The sequence below is a fragment of the Pyxicephalus adspersus genome, chromosome 4, assembly GCF_032062135.1.
Source record: "Pyxicephalus adspersus chromosome 4, UCB_Pads_2.0, whole genome shotgun sequence".
In the NCBI taxonomy this organism is placed as follows: Eukaryota; Metazoa; Chordata; class Amphibia; order Anura; family Pyxicephalidae; genus Pyxicephalus; species Pyxicephalus adspersus.
Window position 1 is genome coordinate 67,935,844 of NC_092861.1, and position 22,434 is coordinate 67,958,277.

General features: G+C 37.2%; 1 protein-coding gene across 2 annotated transcripts in view; it reads left to right on the forward strand.

Moving 5' to 3' along the window:
• The first annotated feature begins 470 nt into the window (after positions 1-470).
• Positions 471-22,434, forward strand: part of KCNQ5 (potassium voltage-gated channel subfamily Q member 5) — a 269,840-nt gene continuing 247,876 nt past the window's right edge. The window contains exon 1 of one of the 2 annotated variants that reach the window (XM_072408515.1): positions 471-1,792. In XM_072408515.1, the coding sequence (XP_072264616.1) occupies positions 1,398-1,792 (395 nt within the window). In that variant the 5' untranslated portion in view covers positions 471-1,397. The remainder of the gene's footprint in view (positions 1,793-22,434) is intronic. The other variant, XM_072408516.1, reaches the window with a different exon arrangement.

Here is a 22,434-nt window from a genome sequence, read left to right on the forward strand (position 1 = left end):
CTCAAGAGGTTAAAGGTGGAAGGCAAGGGAAAGGGTAGTCACCCGGACAGTTTCTCCTTATTTCTAAAACTTTCTGGATGACAATTTTCACCATTACAAAAAGAGGCGAATTCCACCAATGCGTAGATGGCAACAAAAATTTGACAAATGGTCTATTTTCTACCTCTATCCAAAACTATAAGAAAAGGATTTTGCCTGAAGATACACTTTAACATTATTAATCTCATTGCAACTTCTGCAGCCATGTGACATGTTTGGAAATAACCAATGCTCCTTATGGTTTCTTTTAAATCTGTCACTGAGCATGTGATACAAATAATGTAAAGAGTTCACAGGCTTTGCAGCTGCTTCCACCCCAAAGCCATATGAAGGAGGCCAGCTCTTGGTAAGCTTGTAGAAGCAGCAAGCCCCAACTTTGCCCTGTGGTTGCACCTGTGTCTTAGGGCTGAGAAGTCAGAGGAAATAGAATTGCTGGTTAAGAAGGAGGAATGCAGCCAGCTGCCTCTCCCCCACAGCACAATGTTAACAGCTTCTGTTCAAACCCCCCCCTAATCCTCCACTCCCACATCAGTGTCAGCAGCACCAGGAGAAGTAGCTGCAAGCTATAGGCAGCCCAGAGCAGGCACATGAAGAAACAAGTGTTCAGCAGCTTCTCCTCTGCCTGCACAAAGTAGTGCTGTAAAAGTTAGGAGGAAGGGCTATGGCTGCTTACAAGTTGCACTGACAGCCTCTGCACCCCCCACCCTTCCACTTTGACAGCCCCTTGATCCTATGTGTGTGATTGTTTCTCCTTCCAGTGGATGTACAAAGCTGTCTTGGTCTCCTGTGTTTGCATTGAGTGATCTGGCCCCTCCTGTGTACAGAGCAAGGGAATTCCACACTGTGTTGAGCTCCAGGCGTGACATCAGCTGAAAATCTCATCTTCAGGGAGATAGGTTACATTGGCACTTTGCAGAGCCTTGCAGCTGATGAGAAATCTCGGTGTCTGCATATCATTGGATGGGTCAGCTAGGTTGGCATGATCTGCCAGTGGTGGGTAACCTGGTGTGAGTGAAGGAGGCAGACCCTCGCAGCATTGGGGATGGTGCACCCGATCACAAGGCGGACTACTCCTTGAAGAAGGGGCAAAGTGGAAGGAGGGCTATGCTGCTGTCTGTGCTCTCAGCCTTCACAAGGGGCCAAGTGTAAATGAGCAGTGCTGAGGGCACCCACTGCCCACCCCATAGGATACCGCTTGCCTACAAAGTCATCCATGCCAGCAATGCTTGGTGCAATGTGCTGCTCCTGATCTGACTGCACAGCCTGAATCGTCTGTGATTTCCCTCTACCAGACACCTTGCCCCCAGATCTGCCCTCTGCATGCACTCGAAGCAACTTGCTGTGCCCTCCGTGATGCCATGCCCCGTAACCATAGTGCTGGCGATGAGGGAGGCTCCGGGCTCTGGATGAAGAGCAGCACTGGAGGCAGAGGAAGGGGCAGAGACCGCTACTACGGCATGAAGGATGTGGAGTCTGGCCGGGGCAACAGGGTACTGCTGAACTCCAATAGAGGAGATGGCTTGCTCCTGCTGGGGACAGGTGAATCGGCCAGGGGCGCAGGATCCGCGGGGGTGAGCCTACACGAGAGCCGCAGGGGCAAGCAAGGAGCGCGGATGAGCTTGCTGGGGAAGCCGCTGTCTTATAATAGCAGTCAGAGCTGCCGGAGAAACGTCAAGTACAGGAGGCTGCAAAACTATCTGTACAACGTGCTGGAGAGACCTAGGGGCTGGGCTTTTGTCTACCACGTCTTTGTGTGAGTAAATACAATCCACTCTTTGTTGACTTCTAGCTGCTGTCATGAAAACTGATTCTTTATCTGTCAATGGCCCTGCCTGATGTGATGTCACAAGGGGGCAACCAGACTTTATTTAGTGTGTTTTGGAATTATACAATCAATATTTGTGTTTTGTCCTTCCAAATGAGCAACACAAAAAGTGTGTTTATAAAAGGTATCCAGTGGTGAGTCAGCTGATCAATAGGATGGGCACAGTGTGGTGCACTTGTTCTTGATCTAGTCTGTATATAATAATGAATGGGCAGCAGAACCAGGAGTTTTGTCTTCTGTTCTTTATAAAGGAAGTCCTGTCACTTGGTTTGGAGAAGTGAAAGAAAGCCCTGAAATAGTAATAGGGAGTGTTTGAAGCTTTTTACCCAATACATAATTAGATTTCTGCTTGTGGGTGATAGAAGGCGGAAACCACTAACTGTTGCTGGTGGGCTTTTTCTGTGACTCATAGTGCACTTTGTGAAAATGGCCAGAAAAATGCAGCTTTCATTGCATGTGAATTCTGTTCTTAGTCATGTACTTCAGCTTTCACTTCATGTATGTCTTCTGTGTCTCAGTGTTTATTATTAGTGGGAATTTGATTCTGCATTCAGAACTATTGAAGTCAGGGTCTTCAATTTCATGCCTGGATATTGGATGTTATTCTGACCATTTCACATTGGGAATGTCTGTTATTTGCTGTGTTTCCTCTGGGTCATGGCTGTGTCTAATTTGTCACTTTTATAGGCGGGTGACACATTGAGCTCATAGTATATCTGAAAACATGGCTATGTTTTTAGTTTATCACAGTTATCACTATATGATTCAATCAGGATTTGTTTCAGTTTCCTTTTTTTTTTCATTTTAATACTGTGCAAGTAACAGACAACAGAGCTAATAATTGCTGTATAGAAAGCAGTGGGTTTGGACTACCCTTCCTTGTTTTGTCATTTAAAATGATGTAGCAGGCAGCTGCTGTACACCAAACACCTGCTGCTGAAATGAAGAACTGGTATCCTGTAAAATCCTTCAGCAGTTGTATCAGGTACTCAGCAACACTGGATTCACTGTGTTTAGTGGAGAGCTTTTTGGATCCTTTTGGCCTCCTTGCCATTCCTGGGCAGGATATCAGGTTCTGGTACACTTCTGGGTCCGTAGATGGATATTTGAGTTGTTAGGGTGTCTGTTGTATAAAAACATATTGTCATCAAAGAAGGGTTTATTAATAAGACATTAATGGGAGTCTGCTGTCTTTACTCTCTGGTTCCAGCTTCTGCTCACTATAAGTTAAAGATGCAGAAGCAAACATTTCCTCTCCCAATGTTCCAGCCACAACAAAGTGAATTTGAAAAAGGATCTTGTATAAAATATTGGACTGTAGATTTTTAGGGTCTATGTTATACCCCTTAAACAAGACTGATTTTTCACCCAGGCAAGGCATTCCTAAAGTTGTTCTGCAGCTGTAGTGATCCTGATTAGGTAGTCATCGGAAATACCCCCCATTCTGCTTCTTAGATCAACAGGTCTAAGCTAGCACTCTATTTTCCTGTGTTTCAGGCTTGGTGTCACCCTTAATTATATGGACAGTTTGTCATTCACACCAGAGGAAAAGGACTACACCTAACTACAGCAATGACTGTCCAAAGGAGAATGAATTGGGCAATTTACCCACCAAGAAAGGGGAATAATGATCCCTGTTTGGGGACCAGAACCAGCAAAAGCCAGAGTTTATCAGAGCAACTGAGATTTGCTGTTGTAGGCCAAAGATGTTTTGTTTTCAGTTTAAAATGGTGCTTTCAAATGCAAAAAGCAGAAACGTAAATAGCTGTTAAGATAACTTATTTATTATGGATTTCATGGCTTTGTTTTGTTGGCGGTTTACCTTGAAAGGTTTGTTTTATTGTACCAATCCTTTTCTGATCGTGCACTATGCATACCACACTAATATTTCTCCTGTGCTTAGAAATATGCTTGGCACAATCCCCAAAAGAAAACAAATCTATTCCACCACTGTTTTGACCTAAATACAGAGCAAACAGAATTTTTTACATTTGTGTAAACATAAAACACTTCCTTTTTTTAAACTAATCTTTACATTTAAATTTATTTTGGTTGTCACTCTTTTAAAAACCGCCTGCCAACAAAGCTGACTGTCAAAAAGGCAGGCTTTCTAAATATATAATGTTACAAGTTCAGGATTACACTGAAACATATGCAATATTCATATCATGTATAAATTATTATTATGCATGAGCACACATCCCTTCACAGACATTTAGACTTTTAGGCCAAGCCAACAGTGAAATATTGTTTATATACAAAACCTGAATTCTTTTTTTTTTTTGACATATTTGGGCTGGTTCAATAAAGTGGAGAAAAATGAAAAACTCACATGAAAGGTAAAGTAGAACTCCAGGTCAAAAAACATAATTTTAGGGTTCTATTCCCCATGTATCGGTTGTAAGTTTCTCTTACAGAGAACACCATCTATTTGCAACGGCACAGCCCCCCTGAAACAATGTCAGTGGTATTTTACCTTCTGTTCGGGATGACTGCTACTTAATTCCTTCTCTCATGATGCTGCCTGAAATAAAAGATGAGGTTACCTCTGTGCTCTCCCATCTCATCAGCATGTTCACAGTGTTACACCCAGTTCATTATGCAAAGTAGTATGACCCAGGCTAATATTACATGTTCTCAATTTGCAAGAGATAACAGCATTGACGAACTTGAGTATTTATACCACTTTTAAAAATATATTATATGACTAATAAGTTTGTTTTTGTACTTACTTGGTGTTCCTTTTTAAAAATGACAGCTGCATATTAAACTCTGTTATTATTTTGCTGTGATCATTATGAATATTCTGGTATAAAAGTAGCACTATTTTATTTACAGTCAAACATTTGTCAGTTTATGTTCCATTCTTTTTTTAAACTGTCAGCAATGCACTAAGGGCTATGGTTACACAAAGTATAACCAGATATTTGTTACAGTGGGGGGTGTTGCAGTTAAAATCTTGTGCAGGAAAGCCCAATTAACAGACCAGGCTGCCCTTTCATGCTCCTACTATAACCTTATTTTTCAGCAGCTTTGGATTATCAGAGTAAAAAACATTTTCAAAGCAATAATGATTTTTGCAAGGGTAGAATGACCAGTGCCAGTGGCAGAGCTGTGTCATCATTATTACCGGTAGTAACTTCTGGCCTATTTGGCAGCACTGGTTCTCTGTAGCCACTCACATGCACCCTACTGCTTCTGAAGATCACAAGTGATGATTGATAATAGACATTATGTAATAGAGTCTTAGCAGAGACTCTGATTATAATTGGATTCACATCACACGGTTGGAGCTTGAATTGATACATCAATTTACATTTTTATTTACCCTGTTGCATTGGTATATGTTTTTTTAATTTATCCATTATTCTGTGTCAGTTTAAACTATTAAAGATGATTGTACATATTTTATCCCATCCCTAGTGGGTTTCAGGTACAGAGCCCCCTAAAATCAGGTTTGTCACCACTGATGATTTTAACTAATAAACCTATTATCTTTAAATGTGTTTCCAGTTTTGCTGTTTACATGTGATAGCGATGCAAAGTTTGTTTTTGAGCAGATGAAGCTTTGATATCACAGTCATGTGAATGATGACAGAAAGAGATAGAACTAGTAAATCATGTGTGCATCGTCACTCCACTCACAAACATTGCTCAGGTTCAGGTACTGTGATTAATTGTGATTTTTCTGAAGGTTCTATCAGATTTCCCCATCCCAAATCCCATCAGATTTGCAGCGTTGCAAATAGCCATAATCATGGCTACATATTTTGAACACATGTTCTGTAAAATTTAAACTATTTAAAATTGTTGCTTGTTCTAGAGCAATTATGTATAGTCCCTAGATCAAAAGAATTATCTCTGGAAATTTTTCTGGTACTTCATTCTGACCACATGTTATATTTGTTTTTTTGTAATTTAAGTTTTTTGAAATGTTTTCTTTACTCATGTCTGTTTTCTTTGAGTTTAATATACTTACATAGGATGCCTTAAATCAAAATCCAGTAGTTTTAGCTTTTGCCAAAATGCGTGCTATCCTTTTCTTCAGTTTCCTCACATTTGTACACACCAAAAATCACTTGAACCTATGCCAAACCTTTACGGGGCCCACTTCCATTGAACCTATACCAAATCTGTAATAGGCACACTTCCATTTAACCTATACTAAACCTGTACTAGGCCCACTTCCACTGAACCATACATACATACATACCAAATATAAGATGCCTCAAATCAAAATCCAGTAGTTTTAGCTTTTTGCCAAAATGAGTGGGATCCTTTTCTTCAGTTTGTTCACATTTGTACACACCAAAAATTACTTGAACCTTTGCCAAACCTTTACAGGGTCCACTTCCATTGAACCTATACCAAATCTGTACTAGGACAATTTCCATTGAACCTTTACCAAATCTGTACCAGGCCCACTTCCATTGAACCTAATTAAAATCTGTACTAGGCCCACTTCTATTGAACCTGTACCAAATTTGCACTAGACCCACTTCCATTGAACTTTTACCAAGTCTGCACTGAAGCAAGAGACACCCAAGTAACTAGCATTTTCAGTAGTTGGATAGCAACAACTGCACCCCTTCTCCACATTTCTCATTATCTATGTTTTATCTAAAATAGTAGGAGGGTTTTAGGTTCCATAATAGTGTTGGACAGTCATTTTACATTAGCAGGCTAAATCAGTTTACTGGAAGCTTGTATGTCCTTTTGGGGGTACAGAAATGATGTTAATGTTCATGAACATTGCAGATGCAGATCATTTGCATGTGCTTGTTTAGTAAATGTGATTCCTCCAAGCAGAATTCCTGTAGTCAGTGTGTTAGCATGCGTGATAATGCGTGCTTAATGTCATCTCCTGGCTGCCACAGGCCTTCAGTATATTACTGGCCTTTCTCACAGCCAAGACTGTACGGCTGAGCTGTAAATGTAATGAGAATAAATTTGTTCTTTAAAGCAGGAACAAAATGCCTGGTTTAACCTGTGTAAAGTAAAGGAAACTTTGAGAACTGTTAAACTGATGGCAAGAAAAAGATTCACCATCAAGCAGAGTACATAATGAGCGACTGATTGAAAACAAATGTTTGCTTTGCCCTGAGGACTCAAATGTTTCTAGTGATTTGGAGGAGTTGCTACTGTTTTCCCACAATGTTTGCTTGTCATTTATGTAGTCTGTGGTTAGAATTAATGTCCTTTGTGACTCTGAAGCAGTAACTTGTTTTTATTGGACTTGTTTCGCTCTATACGCAAATTGCAATTCATTTATTTTTCTTCTACTTTTAGCAAACCATAAATTAATATTTTAGACTTTCATCAGGAGCACTAGCTATGGTCGATAATGTTTCAAGCATGACTGGTAAAAGCTGTCAAAACTAAACTTTGTCGTGTTTATTTTATATAAAAATGGTCTGCACTGAGATGAAAATAGAAATGTCTAGTTCATGTTGTAAGTACCTGTAAAAGTCAGTGCACATAAAGTTGTAGGTATTGCAGACAGAAAAGAAATCACCAGTAAGCCTTGGCTAATTTCAGAATGGTTTTAAAAAATGTTCTTCTTGGCATGAGCTGCACTTGGGGGAACTGCAAAAATTTTGCTGGCAGGAAAGTATAAAGCCTAAAGAAGCCACTCAGTGCTGTTTTATGTAGTGTAAATTGAAACAAAATTGTACATAGGGCTCAGTTTACCACTCACCTCGAAGAGATTATACCAAACATTTCCAGCTGCCTAAATAGTGGGACAAATAGAAATTCAAGAGTTGTTCTTTCATCTATCTATACATAGTCATTGTCCACTGAGAAAATCCCTTCTATTTAGTAGTAAACTTCTGTATAGCAAGTTATGGCAAGGAGTGTTCAGACTCATGATTCCCCTCCCAAAATCACGATTTGCATAATATTGTACACCAGCTTCTGGAGTTTTGGGGGTACTCTAAAGGAAAACTAAAACTTCCTTTTTATGCACAGATACAATTTACATGTACCTGACTATCTATGTCATTCTCAACCAGGGTTCTGTGGATCCCTAGAGTTCCTTCAGTGGCTATTTGGGGGTTTGGTTGATTGACCTTCCACCTAATGGAGCCTGCATAGTTCTGGACTCAATGCCATTTGGCAGAACCAGTAGGATGACCCCCAGTGATTTTTTAGCTGTCTTAAAGGGCAGCATTTTGAAAGCATTCTTCCTATCGACTCTCAGTGAAATCCTTTTATTGGGGGTTCCCTGAAATCCCAAATTCATTTCAAGGGTTCTGTTTGGCTAAAAAAAGATAAGGAAGCCTAATCTAGAATGCAGCTGAAAGCACTCTTGTTTTGCACTACTTCCTGTAAAAAAAATTTCCAGTCTTTCTTTGGGTTATTGTCTTCTGGCTTTGTGCTTTTCAGCTTTCTGTTTATGTTATCAGGCAGACTAGTTTATTTTAGTTGACCAGAGTTGCAATACTAAGCTACAATCTTTATTTAATAACTGAATAATTACAGAGCACTCTCCTGGCAGTTTAATAAATGGCTCTATGTTAGTTAAAATTAAAGTTGTCATGGAACCTTGGTAAATAAAGACAGGTTGAATTATCCATATCAGTTTAGACTTTGTCCTGATCTTGAAGTGAAATATTTGAACTGGATTTTTGACACATACTTCTACAGTAAACAAATAGCGTGCAGAAATTCACATACTGTGTACTTAGTTTACTGTTCTCTTGAATTGAATGCAATAGGAAAGCAAAGAAATGTCTATACTGAGAGAGCTACCTCTATACAGAAGCATAGTGTAGAATAAGACTTGGTCAGGCACTATTAGAGAAAGGATTAGATTCAGGCCAACAAATTGCAATGATGATTTTAGTTCTTTGTCCCTGCTTTCCTTTTTTTTTAACATAGCTTCTAAACTTCTGTTCCTCTCTGTTTACAAGATTATGTTTGGGACTTAAATCTATCCACCCTACCTGCCTGACTTCTTCACTGCAACTGGCTGGCTTCCTTTTCCCATTGGTCAATACTTACCTCCTTTGACAGCTATGGTCTCCCAAGCTGGTTGTATTAAGGGGACTAGGTAGAAAACCTGGAGATATTATAAACTTGTATGTTAATACAAATATTTGTGTCCAGTTTCCCGAAAAGAACCATTTATAGGGTCAATAGGAAGTGCTTGAACATGTAGAAATGTACTACTTAGATGTAGCAAGATGTTTTCTTTAAGTCTAACAGATGTAATGTAACATTTAATTAAATGTGGCCAGCCATGTTGATTTTTTTTTTACAGTGTCCAGGCACAGAGCAGGATTTAATAAACGGCCGTGAATGCACTAATTTTCATTGTGGATTACTTAATTTATTATTAATGTTCTTCTGGGGTTGCCCAAAAATGTAGGACATTCAGAAAAGAAAAGTTCATTAAAAGCCCACATAATCATAGCTTTTAGCGATAGTAATTTAATATATGCATCTTTTGTGTTAATTGCTATTAACTGTGTCAGATAGCAATTTCTCTGAAATAATATTCTAATATTCATCATGAACACTCACTATGAATGATGAATACAAATTACGTTAGTCCCAAAATGATCATACTGGTTTGCCAAGGAATTTGTACTATGTGTTCCCATGAATATGCCTCAGATCAAAATGTGGGCTCATTTAAAAAAAGACCGGTTCTCTTTTTTAAATTTCAGTTTTGTTAACTAATGATAAAGAATGCCCTTTTTCTTGAACTCCTCAAGTAGATGCAAGGAACGCACATATGTAGTGGTCTGGATGATGCTGAAACATGGGTGAATAGTAGAAGGATTATACATAATTACCGTTTTCAAAAGCAAATTATTTCTGAAGTAACAAAATGAAGCACGGGCAGCAAAAGTTCCTTCGAGCTCTGCAGCTGTCGCTCCAAAAAAAATCTTGGACTGCATTATGATCATTAATAATCCTGTTGAATAATACACAGAACAAGTGACTGAGTTACTGATTAGTTTAGATAACAAACGCAGGATATGTAATAGAACCTTATAAGACATTTGAATAGTTACATTGTATAGTTAATATTTCCATATAAATATTATCCAAATGTTGGAGTAATAAACATCCCTTCATTTGTTTTGAAAATATGATGGCCTGGCGATTGAATTATGCAAATAAACACAGTATATTGCACAAGGCAGAACGATGGTGCTGAACAATAAATCTGTGTTCTGCTGGAAATGAATGTGATGCAGAAACTCAAACTGGTCTCTCATCCACCTGTAGGTAAACACACAGGTAGAAAGCAGCTGCTGTGGAGCATGACATTTCAGTATTCTACGGAAACAATAAGCAACAGAAATTTGAATATGGGCTTCTAAGCTGCAGAACGTACAATGTTGCCACGGTGATGCTCACAGCAGTTTTATTTTGAACTTTGGGCACATAACTCCTGCACCTCTCTATGCTGTGATGGCACACGTTTTCTGGCAAAAAATACAAAATGCTTCACCATGCCACAACAATATTATACTTCGCTATCCATGCAATTGAGAAAGGCCATGTTTAGATGACAACTTTATAGTTGCTAGGCCGCTGTCTGTATTGGGCATGTATGTTCTCGACATGATTATGATGGTGTTTTCTGGCACACCATCCTTCTCAGTCCAGAAACATGCTTCTGCCTAAAACAAGGCAAGTCTGCTCATAGAGGATAATGACTATTCTGAGGGCCAAAGACAGGAATTACTTTCATACAAGATGCATATGTAAGTGTGCATGAGGAGAAGAACGATGTGCCAGCTCTGACAGTGTTAATATTCTATTGAACAAACCATTATAGTTAAATTTTACTGTAGAGAGCAAGATTGCAATAATGGTACACCTATATTTATAACTGCACTTTAAAAGCATATTCATTCTGTGGATTAGTGTTTCTCGACCAGGGTTCTGTGGAATCCTAAAGTTCCTCCAGAGGTTGCAAGGGGTTCCCTGAGCAATGAGCAATGTGTGACGCTCAGGTCAGTTACCATTTGCAGCAATGCTCCTTTTTGGTTATTTGTAAGGGTTCACAATGACCAGCACACTATTGTGCCATTAGCTGGCGACATAGTGGTTATATTAGGGTTCCCTGAAGACCTGAAAACTATTTTTAAGGGTTTCCCATGTTAAAAAGTTTATGAAATGGTGCTCTAGATCTTATTTCTGTCTTTAGATAACCTGTGCACCAAAAACTGTCACCACAGGCAAATGCCAAAATATTGTGTATCCAGCTTTTCTGTATAGCATGGAAAGCACCAAGGCCTGATTTATTAAAGCTCTCCAAGGCAAAAAGTTTATCTATCTCTGCACTACATTTATCATCAGAGTTGATATTGTTTACATTGGTCTAGGCTTAAGCTACGTACACACGTCAAATTTTTCTCGCCCGATAATCGGCTTCGGCCGGTTATCGGGCGGGATTTTGGCGTGTGTACAGCCCGCGTCGTTCATCGTCCGTGGATCCAACCTAGCGGATCCACGAACGATGAACGAGGCGCGATCCTAATGCAAATCGTGAAAGATCCTTTCCAACGACAAGAATTGCACGTGTGTATGCGGCTTTAAAGACTGAACTAAATAAAGCACAGGAAGAATGCAGAAACAAGAGGTTATACTTGGTTGCTTGGTTGGTGCCCCTAGATATATTTAAAAAGCTGTTATGTGTTAAAAAATACCGTTATCATTTAAAGTGTAAAGTGCATTGGGACTGGGACAATTAAAAACTTTTTTCTGTACTCAGATTACTGTAAAAGATGTGACAAATTTGACAATTTTAAAAGCTAGATAAATGTATCACATGTATTTTATATTATTTAGCTGTATAGTATACATGCCTAGATTTATAAATCTGGAACTTGTGGTCATACAGCCGTTGTTGCTCATAATATGCTTCATAAACTAGATCAGTGTTTCTTGACCTTTCCAACATGGGGGAACCCCTTGAAATAACTTACAGGTCTTAGGGAACCCTTTTTATAATCACTATACACACAGCTCCCAGTATATTAGCTTGGTGGTCAGTCCGAAGAATGCCTCTTCTAGTGCTGGCTAGTGGAAAGAATGTCACCCTTACAGGCAAAAAAGCATTGGTGTCATTTAAACTGACCTGAGAGGCTTAAACTGCTCAAAGAATATGGAACCCCTAGCAACCTCTAGAGATACCCAGGGGTTTCACGGAACCCTGGTTAAGAAACACTGCACTACACACATACTTTAGCTAGGGTATTATTTACTAGTGTGAAGTAAGGTTCTGTATTGATTTTTTTCTATTGCTGATACAAATAAATATGTAAATTCTAAAGAAAAAGAAGCTGCATCTTACCCTTTGCCCCATGGGTTTTCTGCTATTATTGCTGTTTGCTACCTTGATAAAACCGCTTTTCAGTTACTATAATGTTGCATGATTGATTGGGATGTTTTTGGCGTACTGTGGTAAGTTTCTTGATATACACAAGCCCTGTAATTACCGTACATTGCATGATACTGTTTCTAAAATACCTACCTCATTATTAATATTTGATAATATCTCATTAAATTCTTTCAATAAAGTTTTAAAGAAAAATTTTTCTGTTGAAATGGTTGGGGAGATGACATTTTTGGGAGTCCAAGAGCCCTATGATTTACATGGCTGTGCAGACTTGAAAGCTTAGCGTTATTGTGTTTTCAGTCTTTTGTGAACTTGCTGCCAGCAGGGTTTGTGTCAGACAGGGACTGTAATGAAAATGTACGAAGTTGTGTTGAAAACCACCACAATCATCATTGCTTTCTGCTGTCACAAATAACATATTTATAGAACATATTTTATCATAAAGCAAGTGTTGACAGCACTGCTGCTGGTGGTCTAAAGATTATATTGTCCCTTACATTCACTTTACTGCATTTTCCTGTAAATGAGGGAGAGTTTTCTTTTATATTTGTAGTTGTATAATTTGTACAGAAGACTATTATTCCTTTAGTGCAGTGGTCGACAACCAGTGGTTCGTGAGCAAATTTTGGTGGTCTGCGGCTCTGGCCGGTTGGCCCAGAGCGAGGAGAAGGACCACGCTGGTGGGGTGCTGGTGAGGCCCACCGACTAGAGCCATGGACCATGTTTCCCATACAGAACGCAGGCTCAATGATGTGGATGGGTTGCGTCTCTGAACACAACCCGCCCACTCTCCCATCACATTCTCAGATCTGCGATGGGAGAGTAGGCGGATTCTGGCATCATGACGTCACGAAAGGGGAAGTTTTTTCCCCTTTGAGTGGCACCCGGCTCCCCTGCATGCGTTATCCGGAGTCGGTAAATTTAGTGGCCCGCCAGTCTGAAAAGGTTGGTGACCACTGTTTTAGTGTGTCACTGACTCAATTGTTGTTACTGTTTAAGAAAGGCATACCACAAAGCTGTAAATGAATTGGTTTGCATCTTGTTGCCCTCATAGCAGCATAAAAAAGGCCCTCCCAGTTCCATAGACATTTTCCTTCTTTTAATTGGCATATTGTTCCTCAGATATTTAGTGGTCATCCCACAGCATCCCAACATTTGACTGCTGTAGTACCTCTCCTGAGACCAGAACAAAACCACCAGTATTTATTGACCTAAATGATGTTTAAATTTCCCATGTTCAGAATCCAGACATCTAAAACCAGTTCGACCAAACACTGCTGGAACCAAACTGAGGCAAATTCTATCAATACTGTTTTTTTTTCATTTGTTGTTTAAACTAATCGTTGATGTTTATTAGGTTCACCTGCTCCTGTGATACTCCATCTCTTCTGCTCTGTCACCTGACTAATAGGCCCAGAGCAACTTTTTAAATTGCCTCTATATTTAACGTTTGCCTGGTGTAAATATTTCTTTTTACCAATGCACATTTTAAACAATTTGCTAATAAATTATGTTAATGGCACACACATTACATCTTTACATATAAATTATCATTATATATCTTCTTTATTTACATAATAGCAGTTACAGTAGCCTATGGTAGCATGGGCACTTTTTAATAACTTAAAACCAACTTTGTGCAAGATAAAGTTACTTTATTAAAAAGATTTAGTACTGTTCATTGGTTTCCTAACCGTAGGATAACTTTATGATCTTTTCGAAGATAAGGTTAATTTGCACAGGCTTACACGCAGATTTGAAAGGGGAGATAAATAAGAGGGGGAGGAAATACATTTCACATAATATGATGCGCCAGAGCAGCATGGTAAACAAGGGTAATCGCCAACTGCGTTTAATTGTCTGTGTGGACAGAGTGCCAATTTTAAATTGCAAATAGCAAATTTGGCAAGTAGAAATGGCAAAAGAGCTGAGAAAAGCAGCTTACTTTCTTAATGCGTTTGCCTGAAATGTGCATAGTAGGTGTATTGTATCCTTTCACTGTTTTCCTTGGTTATGTGGAATACAACTGCAGCTAATTCTAACACTGAAATCTAATGGGAGAATAAAGATATATTCACCCTTTGCTGCTGTCTTTTCCATTTACATTTATATAGAGGCCAGTACTAAAAGCTCTAGAACGTTATTCACCTTTGGAAAATCCTGATTGAAAGCAGAGCCAAATTGACGACACTTGCTACGTTTTATCAGGCAGATTTCCAATAAACTAGACATGCTAGGATAAATGACTATAGTTTACACGTCTTTAGGTTTATTTTTAATTACTGGCTTTGGCAATATATACAAAGGTCCAGTCTGCCCAATGAATTTTGAAAAAATGTGAATCAATAATGCAGATTGCAGTATTTGTTATTATAATCTGCTAATTGACAGTATGATTTTAGAGTAAACAAACACTTTCTATAGTAGTCCCAAATAGTTATGCACCGTTAAAGGATCAGAGTGTTCCTGTTGTAAATGCGGGATGGTTAAACAGACTATCGAGACTCAATGTTTTGTTTTACCAACGTGATTTGAAAATGGCAATTACATGGCTAAAATAAGTTCTGATATTCTTGTGCTAAAGCTTTGAAAACTAAAGGAGAAATATATCTAATATGCATCCGCAAACCTCCCTACTGGCGCTGACATCTTCACCTGTTTTTTTTCCTTATCCAGGATCTTCAGCCACCCAAAAATAAAATTTATATGTAAAATAGCACAAGTGCTTAATTTCAAGCCTGATATTTCTCACCTACACCTCAAAGCCATTGAACAAGGTATTAAATCATTATTTTAAATGTTTAAATTTTTGTTGGCACTATTAAACTTTATAGGCTATGGTGGGGATCAGTGGTGTTCATTTTAGATACTCTGATGGCTACTTGTAGATAGACTATTTGTAAGGCTATGGGCACTGAAAAAGTATTGATATGGCTGAAAAAGAATCGGTGAATGGAGTTTCTGCTTGTAATGAAGGGTAATTACACTAAAACAATCATTCACTAATCAACAAATCAAAAACTGATTGCCATTTAATAAATCTGGCGAGCATAAAGTAAATAAGTAATTGAGATAAATGAAATAAGATTTTTTTTTATCTGATCCACACCTACTGATAAATAGGTCCCCATAAGTATATTTTTAGCTATGTATGTATTTCTAAGCATGAAAGGCTTAATTGTAAGTACTTGTGTAACAACAGGGCAGTATAGGTTATTTACTAGATTCCATTGATAAAAACATTTTCCTAAAATTAAAATGTTAAATATTCTTTCATGTGTTAAGTTTTTTTTCTATTTCAGTTTCAAAAGTTATATGAATAAAATCTTTTACGTTTTGAAATCAGTGGAAAGATATGCTGTACCGGAGTGTTCTGAAAATAGGGCATGTTTCAACAGGGAAGCTAATTTTCCACATATTGTGTAGGTTTAAAATTGCCACTTTTTTAGAATTTAATGGAATAACACATGCAGATGAAAGATCTCATGCTGCCTTTTGTAAATGAAAATTTACATAAAATCCCTTCATCCTTACATTTCTCCCCCTTTAAATTACAGTTAAGTAGTTGCCGCACAACTCCATAAAAGATTTTCCAATCTGATCTTCCCACCATGTATGAACCACTTTGTGACTGTTTAGGACAACCTTATTTCCACTCCAAGTAACAGCAGGCAGAAAAGTGAATGTTTGAGGTAATGATCACAGCACTGAGAGACATGCAGTGCAGTCATTTTCACCTAAGTATGTCGCAGTCACGAAAAATACAAGATTAAAGTCTGGAATTTATAGGTTCCACTGTATATCTTGCTCACTGAATTTATATACATGATATATTGCTTATGATATATTCTGATGGTTACTACCAGAGTTTGCATTTCAAGGAAGACTGTCTTTAAAGCCAAGTATTTTGTGCATTTAGATAGAGTTTAGAAATGTTAGAACTACTATTGAGTTTTGTTACTGAATGTGGGTATCACTGGGAAGATTCATTCTTACCATCTTTACAGGAAAAGAAAGAAATGTAAAAATTTTGTAATAGTCACTAGAACTGAATTTGTTTTTTCTCTTCCTTCCTTTCACTTCCTGACACTGGCTATCGTTTCACTGTCTCTTATGTTAGACAGCCTCAAAAAGATTGTTTTTGTGTAGTGGTAGTTAGAAACCATGGTTCATTAGCTTAAAATGGTGTAAAAATAGCTTTATTGGATATCTTTAAGTTCAAAATCTTGTGTTTTCATCTTACACTTTTCTTTGGAGTTTAATTCTATAATTCTTGGAGTTTAGGGGATATATATATATATATATATATATATATATATATATATATATATATATATAAAAATAGTACTTGTCTGAGTCACTAAAAGTTTATGACCAACTACAAGCTACTTCCATTAGATGCAAATAGTAAATTCTATAATATAATATATATATATATATATATATATATATACTTATTCCACAGACCAAAGTCCTAAAAATGTTATATATAATAACATGTTCTGATTTTTAGTAAGGTAATAAACAACATTGCTCTTTGCACTCCTAATAAAGCCTTTTAACCATTATATTTTAATTTCTATTTCTCTCATACTTATTCAGAAAAGCTTTTCTCTTACATGATGTTCACCTTGCAACACCCACACACTTATATTTTATGTTCACAGTATGAAAAGTGTATACACCTCACAAAATTACATGAAGGAAAGCTAGAATACAATATAAACAAAGGGAGATCAATGAAGCATGTGGTGTATAATGTGTTTTAGTTCTATTTTTAAAGTGGAACTCCAGGCTGCCAATAAAACCCTCATGATAAAGAACACTATCCACTGAGTAAACGACCTATAATTAGAATGTGGAACTATTGGGATAAATACCTCAAAAATGTTCACCCATGTTCACAGTAGTTATGGTAAAATACTATTCCCACCTGTCCTTAGTATTCAACATGTAATGCATGTCGTCCATTTGTTTCACTTATGGCAGTGCTTAAGAACAGTTCATAAGTGGTATTCCACAATGAAGGTGAGTGGAGCAAAAGTAGTTATCTACAACTTAATGGACTGATATGAACCCCACTAAAAGGGTAAACTGCCTAGCCCATTGACAGTTTATACAGGAGGACAGCTGATTTCGAAAAACACATTAGTTACGTCTGTTAATTAATGAATCTATATATAGCCACAACTTATGCCAAGACTATCTGCCTGAATATCCAGTTTGCTGTTTTAATTTTTCGCTCCTATTCCTTGATTGGTATTAATAGAGTAATGTTTAATAAAATATGTATGTGCATATGCTTAAATGGTATTTTTAAACTGGCAAATGTATTGGTTTATTGGGATTTATTATAGTAATTGGCAAAACAGCGTTTATATAGTACGTAGGATGTGTAATTTTTTTAAAGCTGTCTTGTGTCCAAGCAAGTATGTGAATGTGTGTATGTGAAGATGTATGACTATGTAGACAACTGTGTAAATACGAAGTAATGCTGTTTAAATGTAAAAAGCCTTATTATATACAAAAGAAGCATCGGCATAGGAGATAATGGGGATGTGTGTGACAGAATGCATGACTATAGATCAGTGGTGCTTAACTAATAGAGGGCCTGAATTAGGATCCCTGAAATGCCCAGGAGGTCACATGCAAAAAATATGTTTTTGTGCATTGAGTTGCAAATAAACGCATGCTTGTGGGCCATATTTTGGCCACCAGGATATAGATACATGGGAAACGACATGTCTATAAGCATAAATGAAGGGTAGTAAAGTGATTCCAATAAAATATTTTGTTGGCAAATGAAACTAAATGTAACAACAGACATCTATCCTGCACCTATTTGTATCTAACTAAACAAACTATTTTAGGTGTGCAAGTGGTGCTTTAAATTAAATAAGTGTGTATACATAACATAATATTCAGAGGACTGTGATACTGATATTTACTAGATTTATCTGTTGTATAGGTATATGCTCTGGCATTGCCCACATTGAAGACTATAAAATGAAATAGTAGGTTATGTTTAAGCTCCTCTGGGCTAGGGAAGTATAAGTGACACAATGTAGCAAGTATTTTTAGTTTTTAACACACAGGCAATAGACTGTATGCTTCTGTGAACAAAGGGGTAAACGGGCATAAAATCAGGCTTGATGTGTTTATGCATGGGTCCTTCTTGTTGGAAAGCAAGGACAGATTCAACAGGGAATGGCATAGACAGGGAAAGACCCAACATAAGTTGACTTCAATGGTTCAATGTATGGTAGAGCAAGCACTCCCATAGTGTTTTTTTTATTTGCTAATAAAGAGAAAAGCATTGAAATAGCTAATTTTAGTGCAACAGTGAACGCTGCCTGTAACTACACCCCCACACATTTACAAAATACAATTTTCTAAGCCTGGCTGGCACTGTTACTTGTGAGGACCTTGAAGATGCAGAGAAAAATCTTTGGAAATCTTAAGGAGCTTTTTACAGCAATCATTTACACAGTTGGAATACCAGCTGTATTATACTCCTATAGGTTGAATGAAAGGCAAAAGCCCACGTTAATTTCCATTAAATGGTAGAAATATGATGTAGCTTTTTAATAACACATTGGCAGTTATTTTCATAAGGAACAACATGTTCCAGGTAACAATAATCATTGTAAAATAATTTTATTGGCTTATATGGGCTTCAGAAACATGTCAATCAGAAAAGAGTTTTTTTTTTTGTATAAGAAGAACGGTATACTAGTAAAGAAGGAACTACTAGTAAAAATTAATTGCATCACTCATTTGTTCATCTTTATATTTTTTTTCTGCTTAACAACTAAAATAAATGTTTGGGTTACCCCCTGCCATATTAAGTATCCTGGTATTGCATTGCAGGCCAACAATCATACTTTATTTGGGAGCTCCAGGAAAGTTGCAGCCATCAGAGAACAATTAGACCAATGGCTGCCAATGAAACCATTGGGTACCAATTGAAGCAATGGGAACCTGACATTCAGATAATTCTGATTACCATAAATCTTAAGTTAAAACTCCTGATTCTTGAATGTGTTTAGATTTACTCATGTAATTCTTTCAGCCTAGACAGTTTGTAAGTCCTTGTTTACCATATGTAAATAGTTTACATATGTCTCACCACAGTTGTAGCTGCAGCAGTCACTTTGCATTTAGGTGTGTACTCTTTGTAAATGAGGCCAGTCGTGTCCAGTATTACTTGCTGCAAATGCAAATATTGTTCTACACACCTTCTTTCCTATCCTCAAACTTGTAAGTGGAAATGGCTGGTTTATATCACACAAACTGCTTCCTAATCACATCTTCTCTTTAATGAATGTACAATATTACACTTCATCTAAAAAATAATAGCAGTAACCCATAAAATCTGGAATAGTTATTGTGTTTTTATTACATGGATGTTTTTTCTTTTTTTACAAATAAACATTCATACGTGTCTTGCAGAGCCTTCAGTGACATCTCCCTTTGGGACCTCTTTGATTAAAGCTCTGTGTGAAGCCATAAAGAAAGTGATTCAATGAATTGCTTGGTTCACATTGTCAACCTTTGGCCTTTGAACTATTTTTAAAGCAAAACACAAACATGGCAGTGTTTAAAAAATGAAGGTAAATGTGGTATATACCTGAATAATCTCCATGCTCATTTTTTTTGGTGGTCTGTGAGTTTGTAATCCACTTCTAAACTCAAAGAATAATTCTCTGAGACCTGCCAGCCTGTTTTACTGCAGTTTTTCTTTAATAGACATATGTGTTTCTGCAAAATGGTTCTTGTGAGTGGAACAAATTCCCTCCAATCCCCTTGATTGTGCAGCCCTTTTAAAGTTCTTTAGCACCAAAGATGATGCATCAGCCAGGATTGACTATTGGAAAGTTTACGAAAAGGGTACACTATGACCTTTTACATAATAGTTTTACAACTACTTTACTGCTGATTATCCCAAATAGTCATAACACAGTGTCATTTTGCTGTATTCTTTTTTATTTGGAGATCACTGACTTATTAAGTTTGGTAATAGACTTCAAATTAATTATTTTGCTAGTTGACAAAAATCATTGTGTCATTGCCCAGCTGTGTCACTGCAGTCACAAATCAAGGTTCTATTTCCACCAGGTCAACAAGCTCCCAAGAGTTATTTATGTAGCTAGTAACAGAACACCTTTGAAAACCTGATTGCACATTAGTATTGAAGTGCTAGAGGGCTGTAAAGCTGGTGTAATTACCAAGAAGAATGGAAGGCTACCTTCACCTGAAATTAATAAAAGGAAGAACACTCAAAAGAATCATCCACTGGTAGATTGTTCATGTACTCTACTACAGAACAATGATTAGGTACAAGGGATAAAGTTTAGCAAAGACACTCTAGCTAGATAATACTCTAAAATTAATGCATCTTCCATCTTTTATTTGGAGCTTTGTTCAACACTAAGGGACTTTAATTACTTGTATTGCATACCATTACAGAACTAGGGATTAAAGAATTGTACCATTTCTAAAATTCTAGTTACCTCTGGCTCACATGTAAATCAATATATATGTAATAGATTTTGCTATATGTCAAAATTATCATATTTGTAACATTGGCAGGTATGATGTCCAAGTCAAATATACTTAATCAGAAGTGATTAATAGGAAAGGGAAATAGATGACTGAATGTTACAAAAAAAATATATAAGCCTGTTGTTCTCCTGGAATGTTCATAACAATGCTTTTTTATTTGAGGGAGTTAAATGTTAACGTTAACAAACCATTTATCTGTAAGCGAGGTCTAAAACACCAATATTCATTAAGTAATCAGTGTCTATACGTATATGTGTGTGTGACTATAAAAACTATTTTGACATACTATACACATAAGTGTTATTCTTTAATAAATTGAAGGTCTCTCTGACAAAACATGAAATCAGCTATAAGATTAAACAATAAGGCAAATGGAAGGATGTTATGCTCAGCCCAACCAATAACATTTCACTTTCCTGTTCAATTAATTCATGGTTTAAGTAAATGTTATCCTTACCTGGAAAATATTTTGTTTTCAAAAGCACCTGATCTCGTAAATAATTGTCATGCTTTTTCTACTAAAAGCTGTTTCCTCTTTTTTTTTTTTTTGCATCTTAGTGCTTATGAACTACTAGTCTTTTTGGCCACTTTATATCCAAATATATTTGTTTCAGCATTGAAAAAATATCATTTCCTTGGAGCAACTGGAAAGGACAGACCATGTCTGCAAATTAGATTTTACACAGCCCCACATACTACACTATTATTTAATAATATTATTATTACACAGTATTTATATAGCACTGTCATATTACGCAGTGCTGTACAAAGTCTATATATATATATATGTCACTATCAGTTCCTCAAAGGGGAGCACAATCTAATGTCCCTACCATAGTCATATGTCATTAACACTGTCTAAGGTCAATCTTGGGTGGTAGACAATTAACTGCATGTTTTTGGGATGTGGGAGGAAACCCATGCATACACCGGGAACTTGATGCAGATAGTGCCCTGGCTGAGATTTGAACCTGGGACCTACCGCTGTAAAGGCCAGAGTGCTAACCTCTGAGCCACCATGCTGCTACACTAAAGGCACATGCTTGCAACACAGGTGCACAATATAAAGACAGTTGCCAACAGAAGGTGCAGGATCACTGTATAATATACTGCGTGTATTATTTTATTCAGATTTAAAAAGATTGAAAGCTTTACAATCGTATGGTTTTGGAACCGAACTAGTGTTCAGCTTGATAGTAATTATCATTTCTGTAAGACCAGTGGTCATTGTTTATTAAATAGTACCTGTTTTTTGCAGTCTTTTGTGTAAAGGTTGTTTATTATTCTAACCGCAGAAGCATCACAATGAAAAAAATTAAATGAAAACAACTCAGAAAATGACATGCTATTGTGTCCTAAAGAGAACAGCTTACATATGAATCATTGCATGCTAATTAGTCAATTTCCTTCAAGTTCCTTGACAGTCCAGCTTGAACCAAAAGCATATTGTCACATTATTATGTGGTCCCTACAGACTGCTTCTTGTTGATGTTAATGAAGAAGAACACATAATAGATGTGATACATAATTTCTGAAGATATTTGAGTAATGTCTATACAAGTAATCCCTTGACTGGTGTGAAAAAAGAAATTCTATGTGAAACAATAATGGAATGCAGTAGAGGAAGCTACATTCATAGATT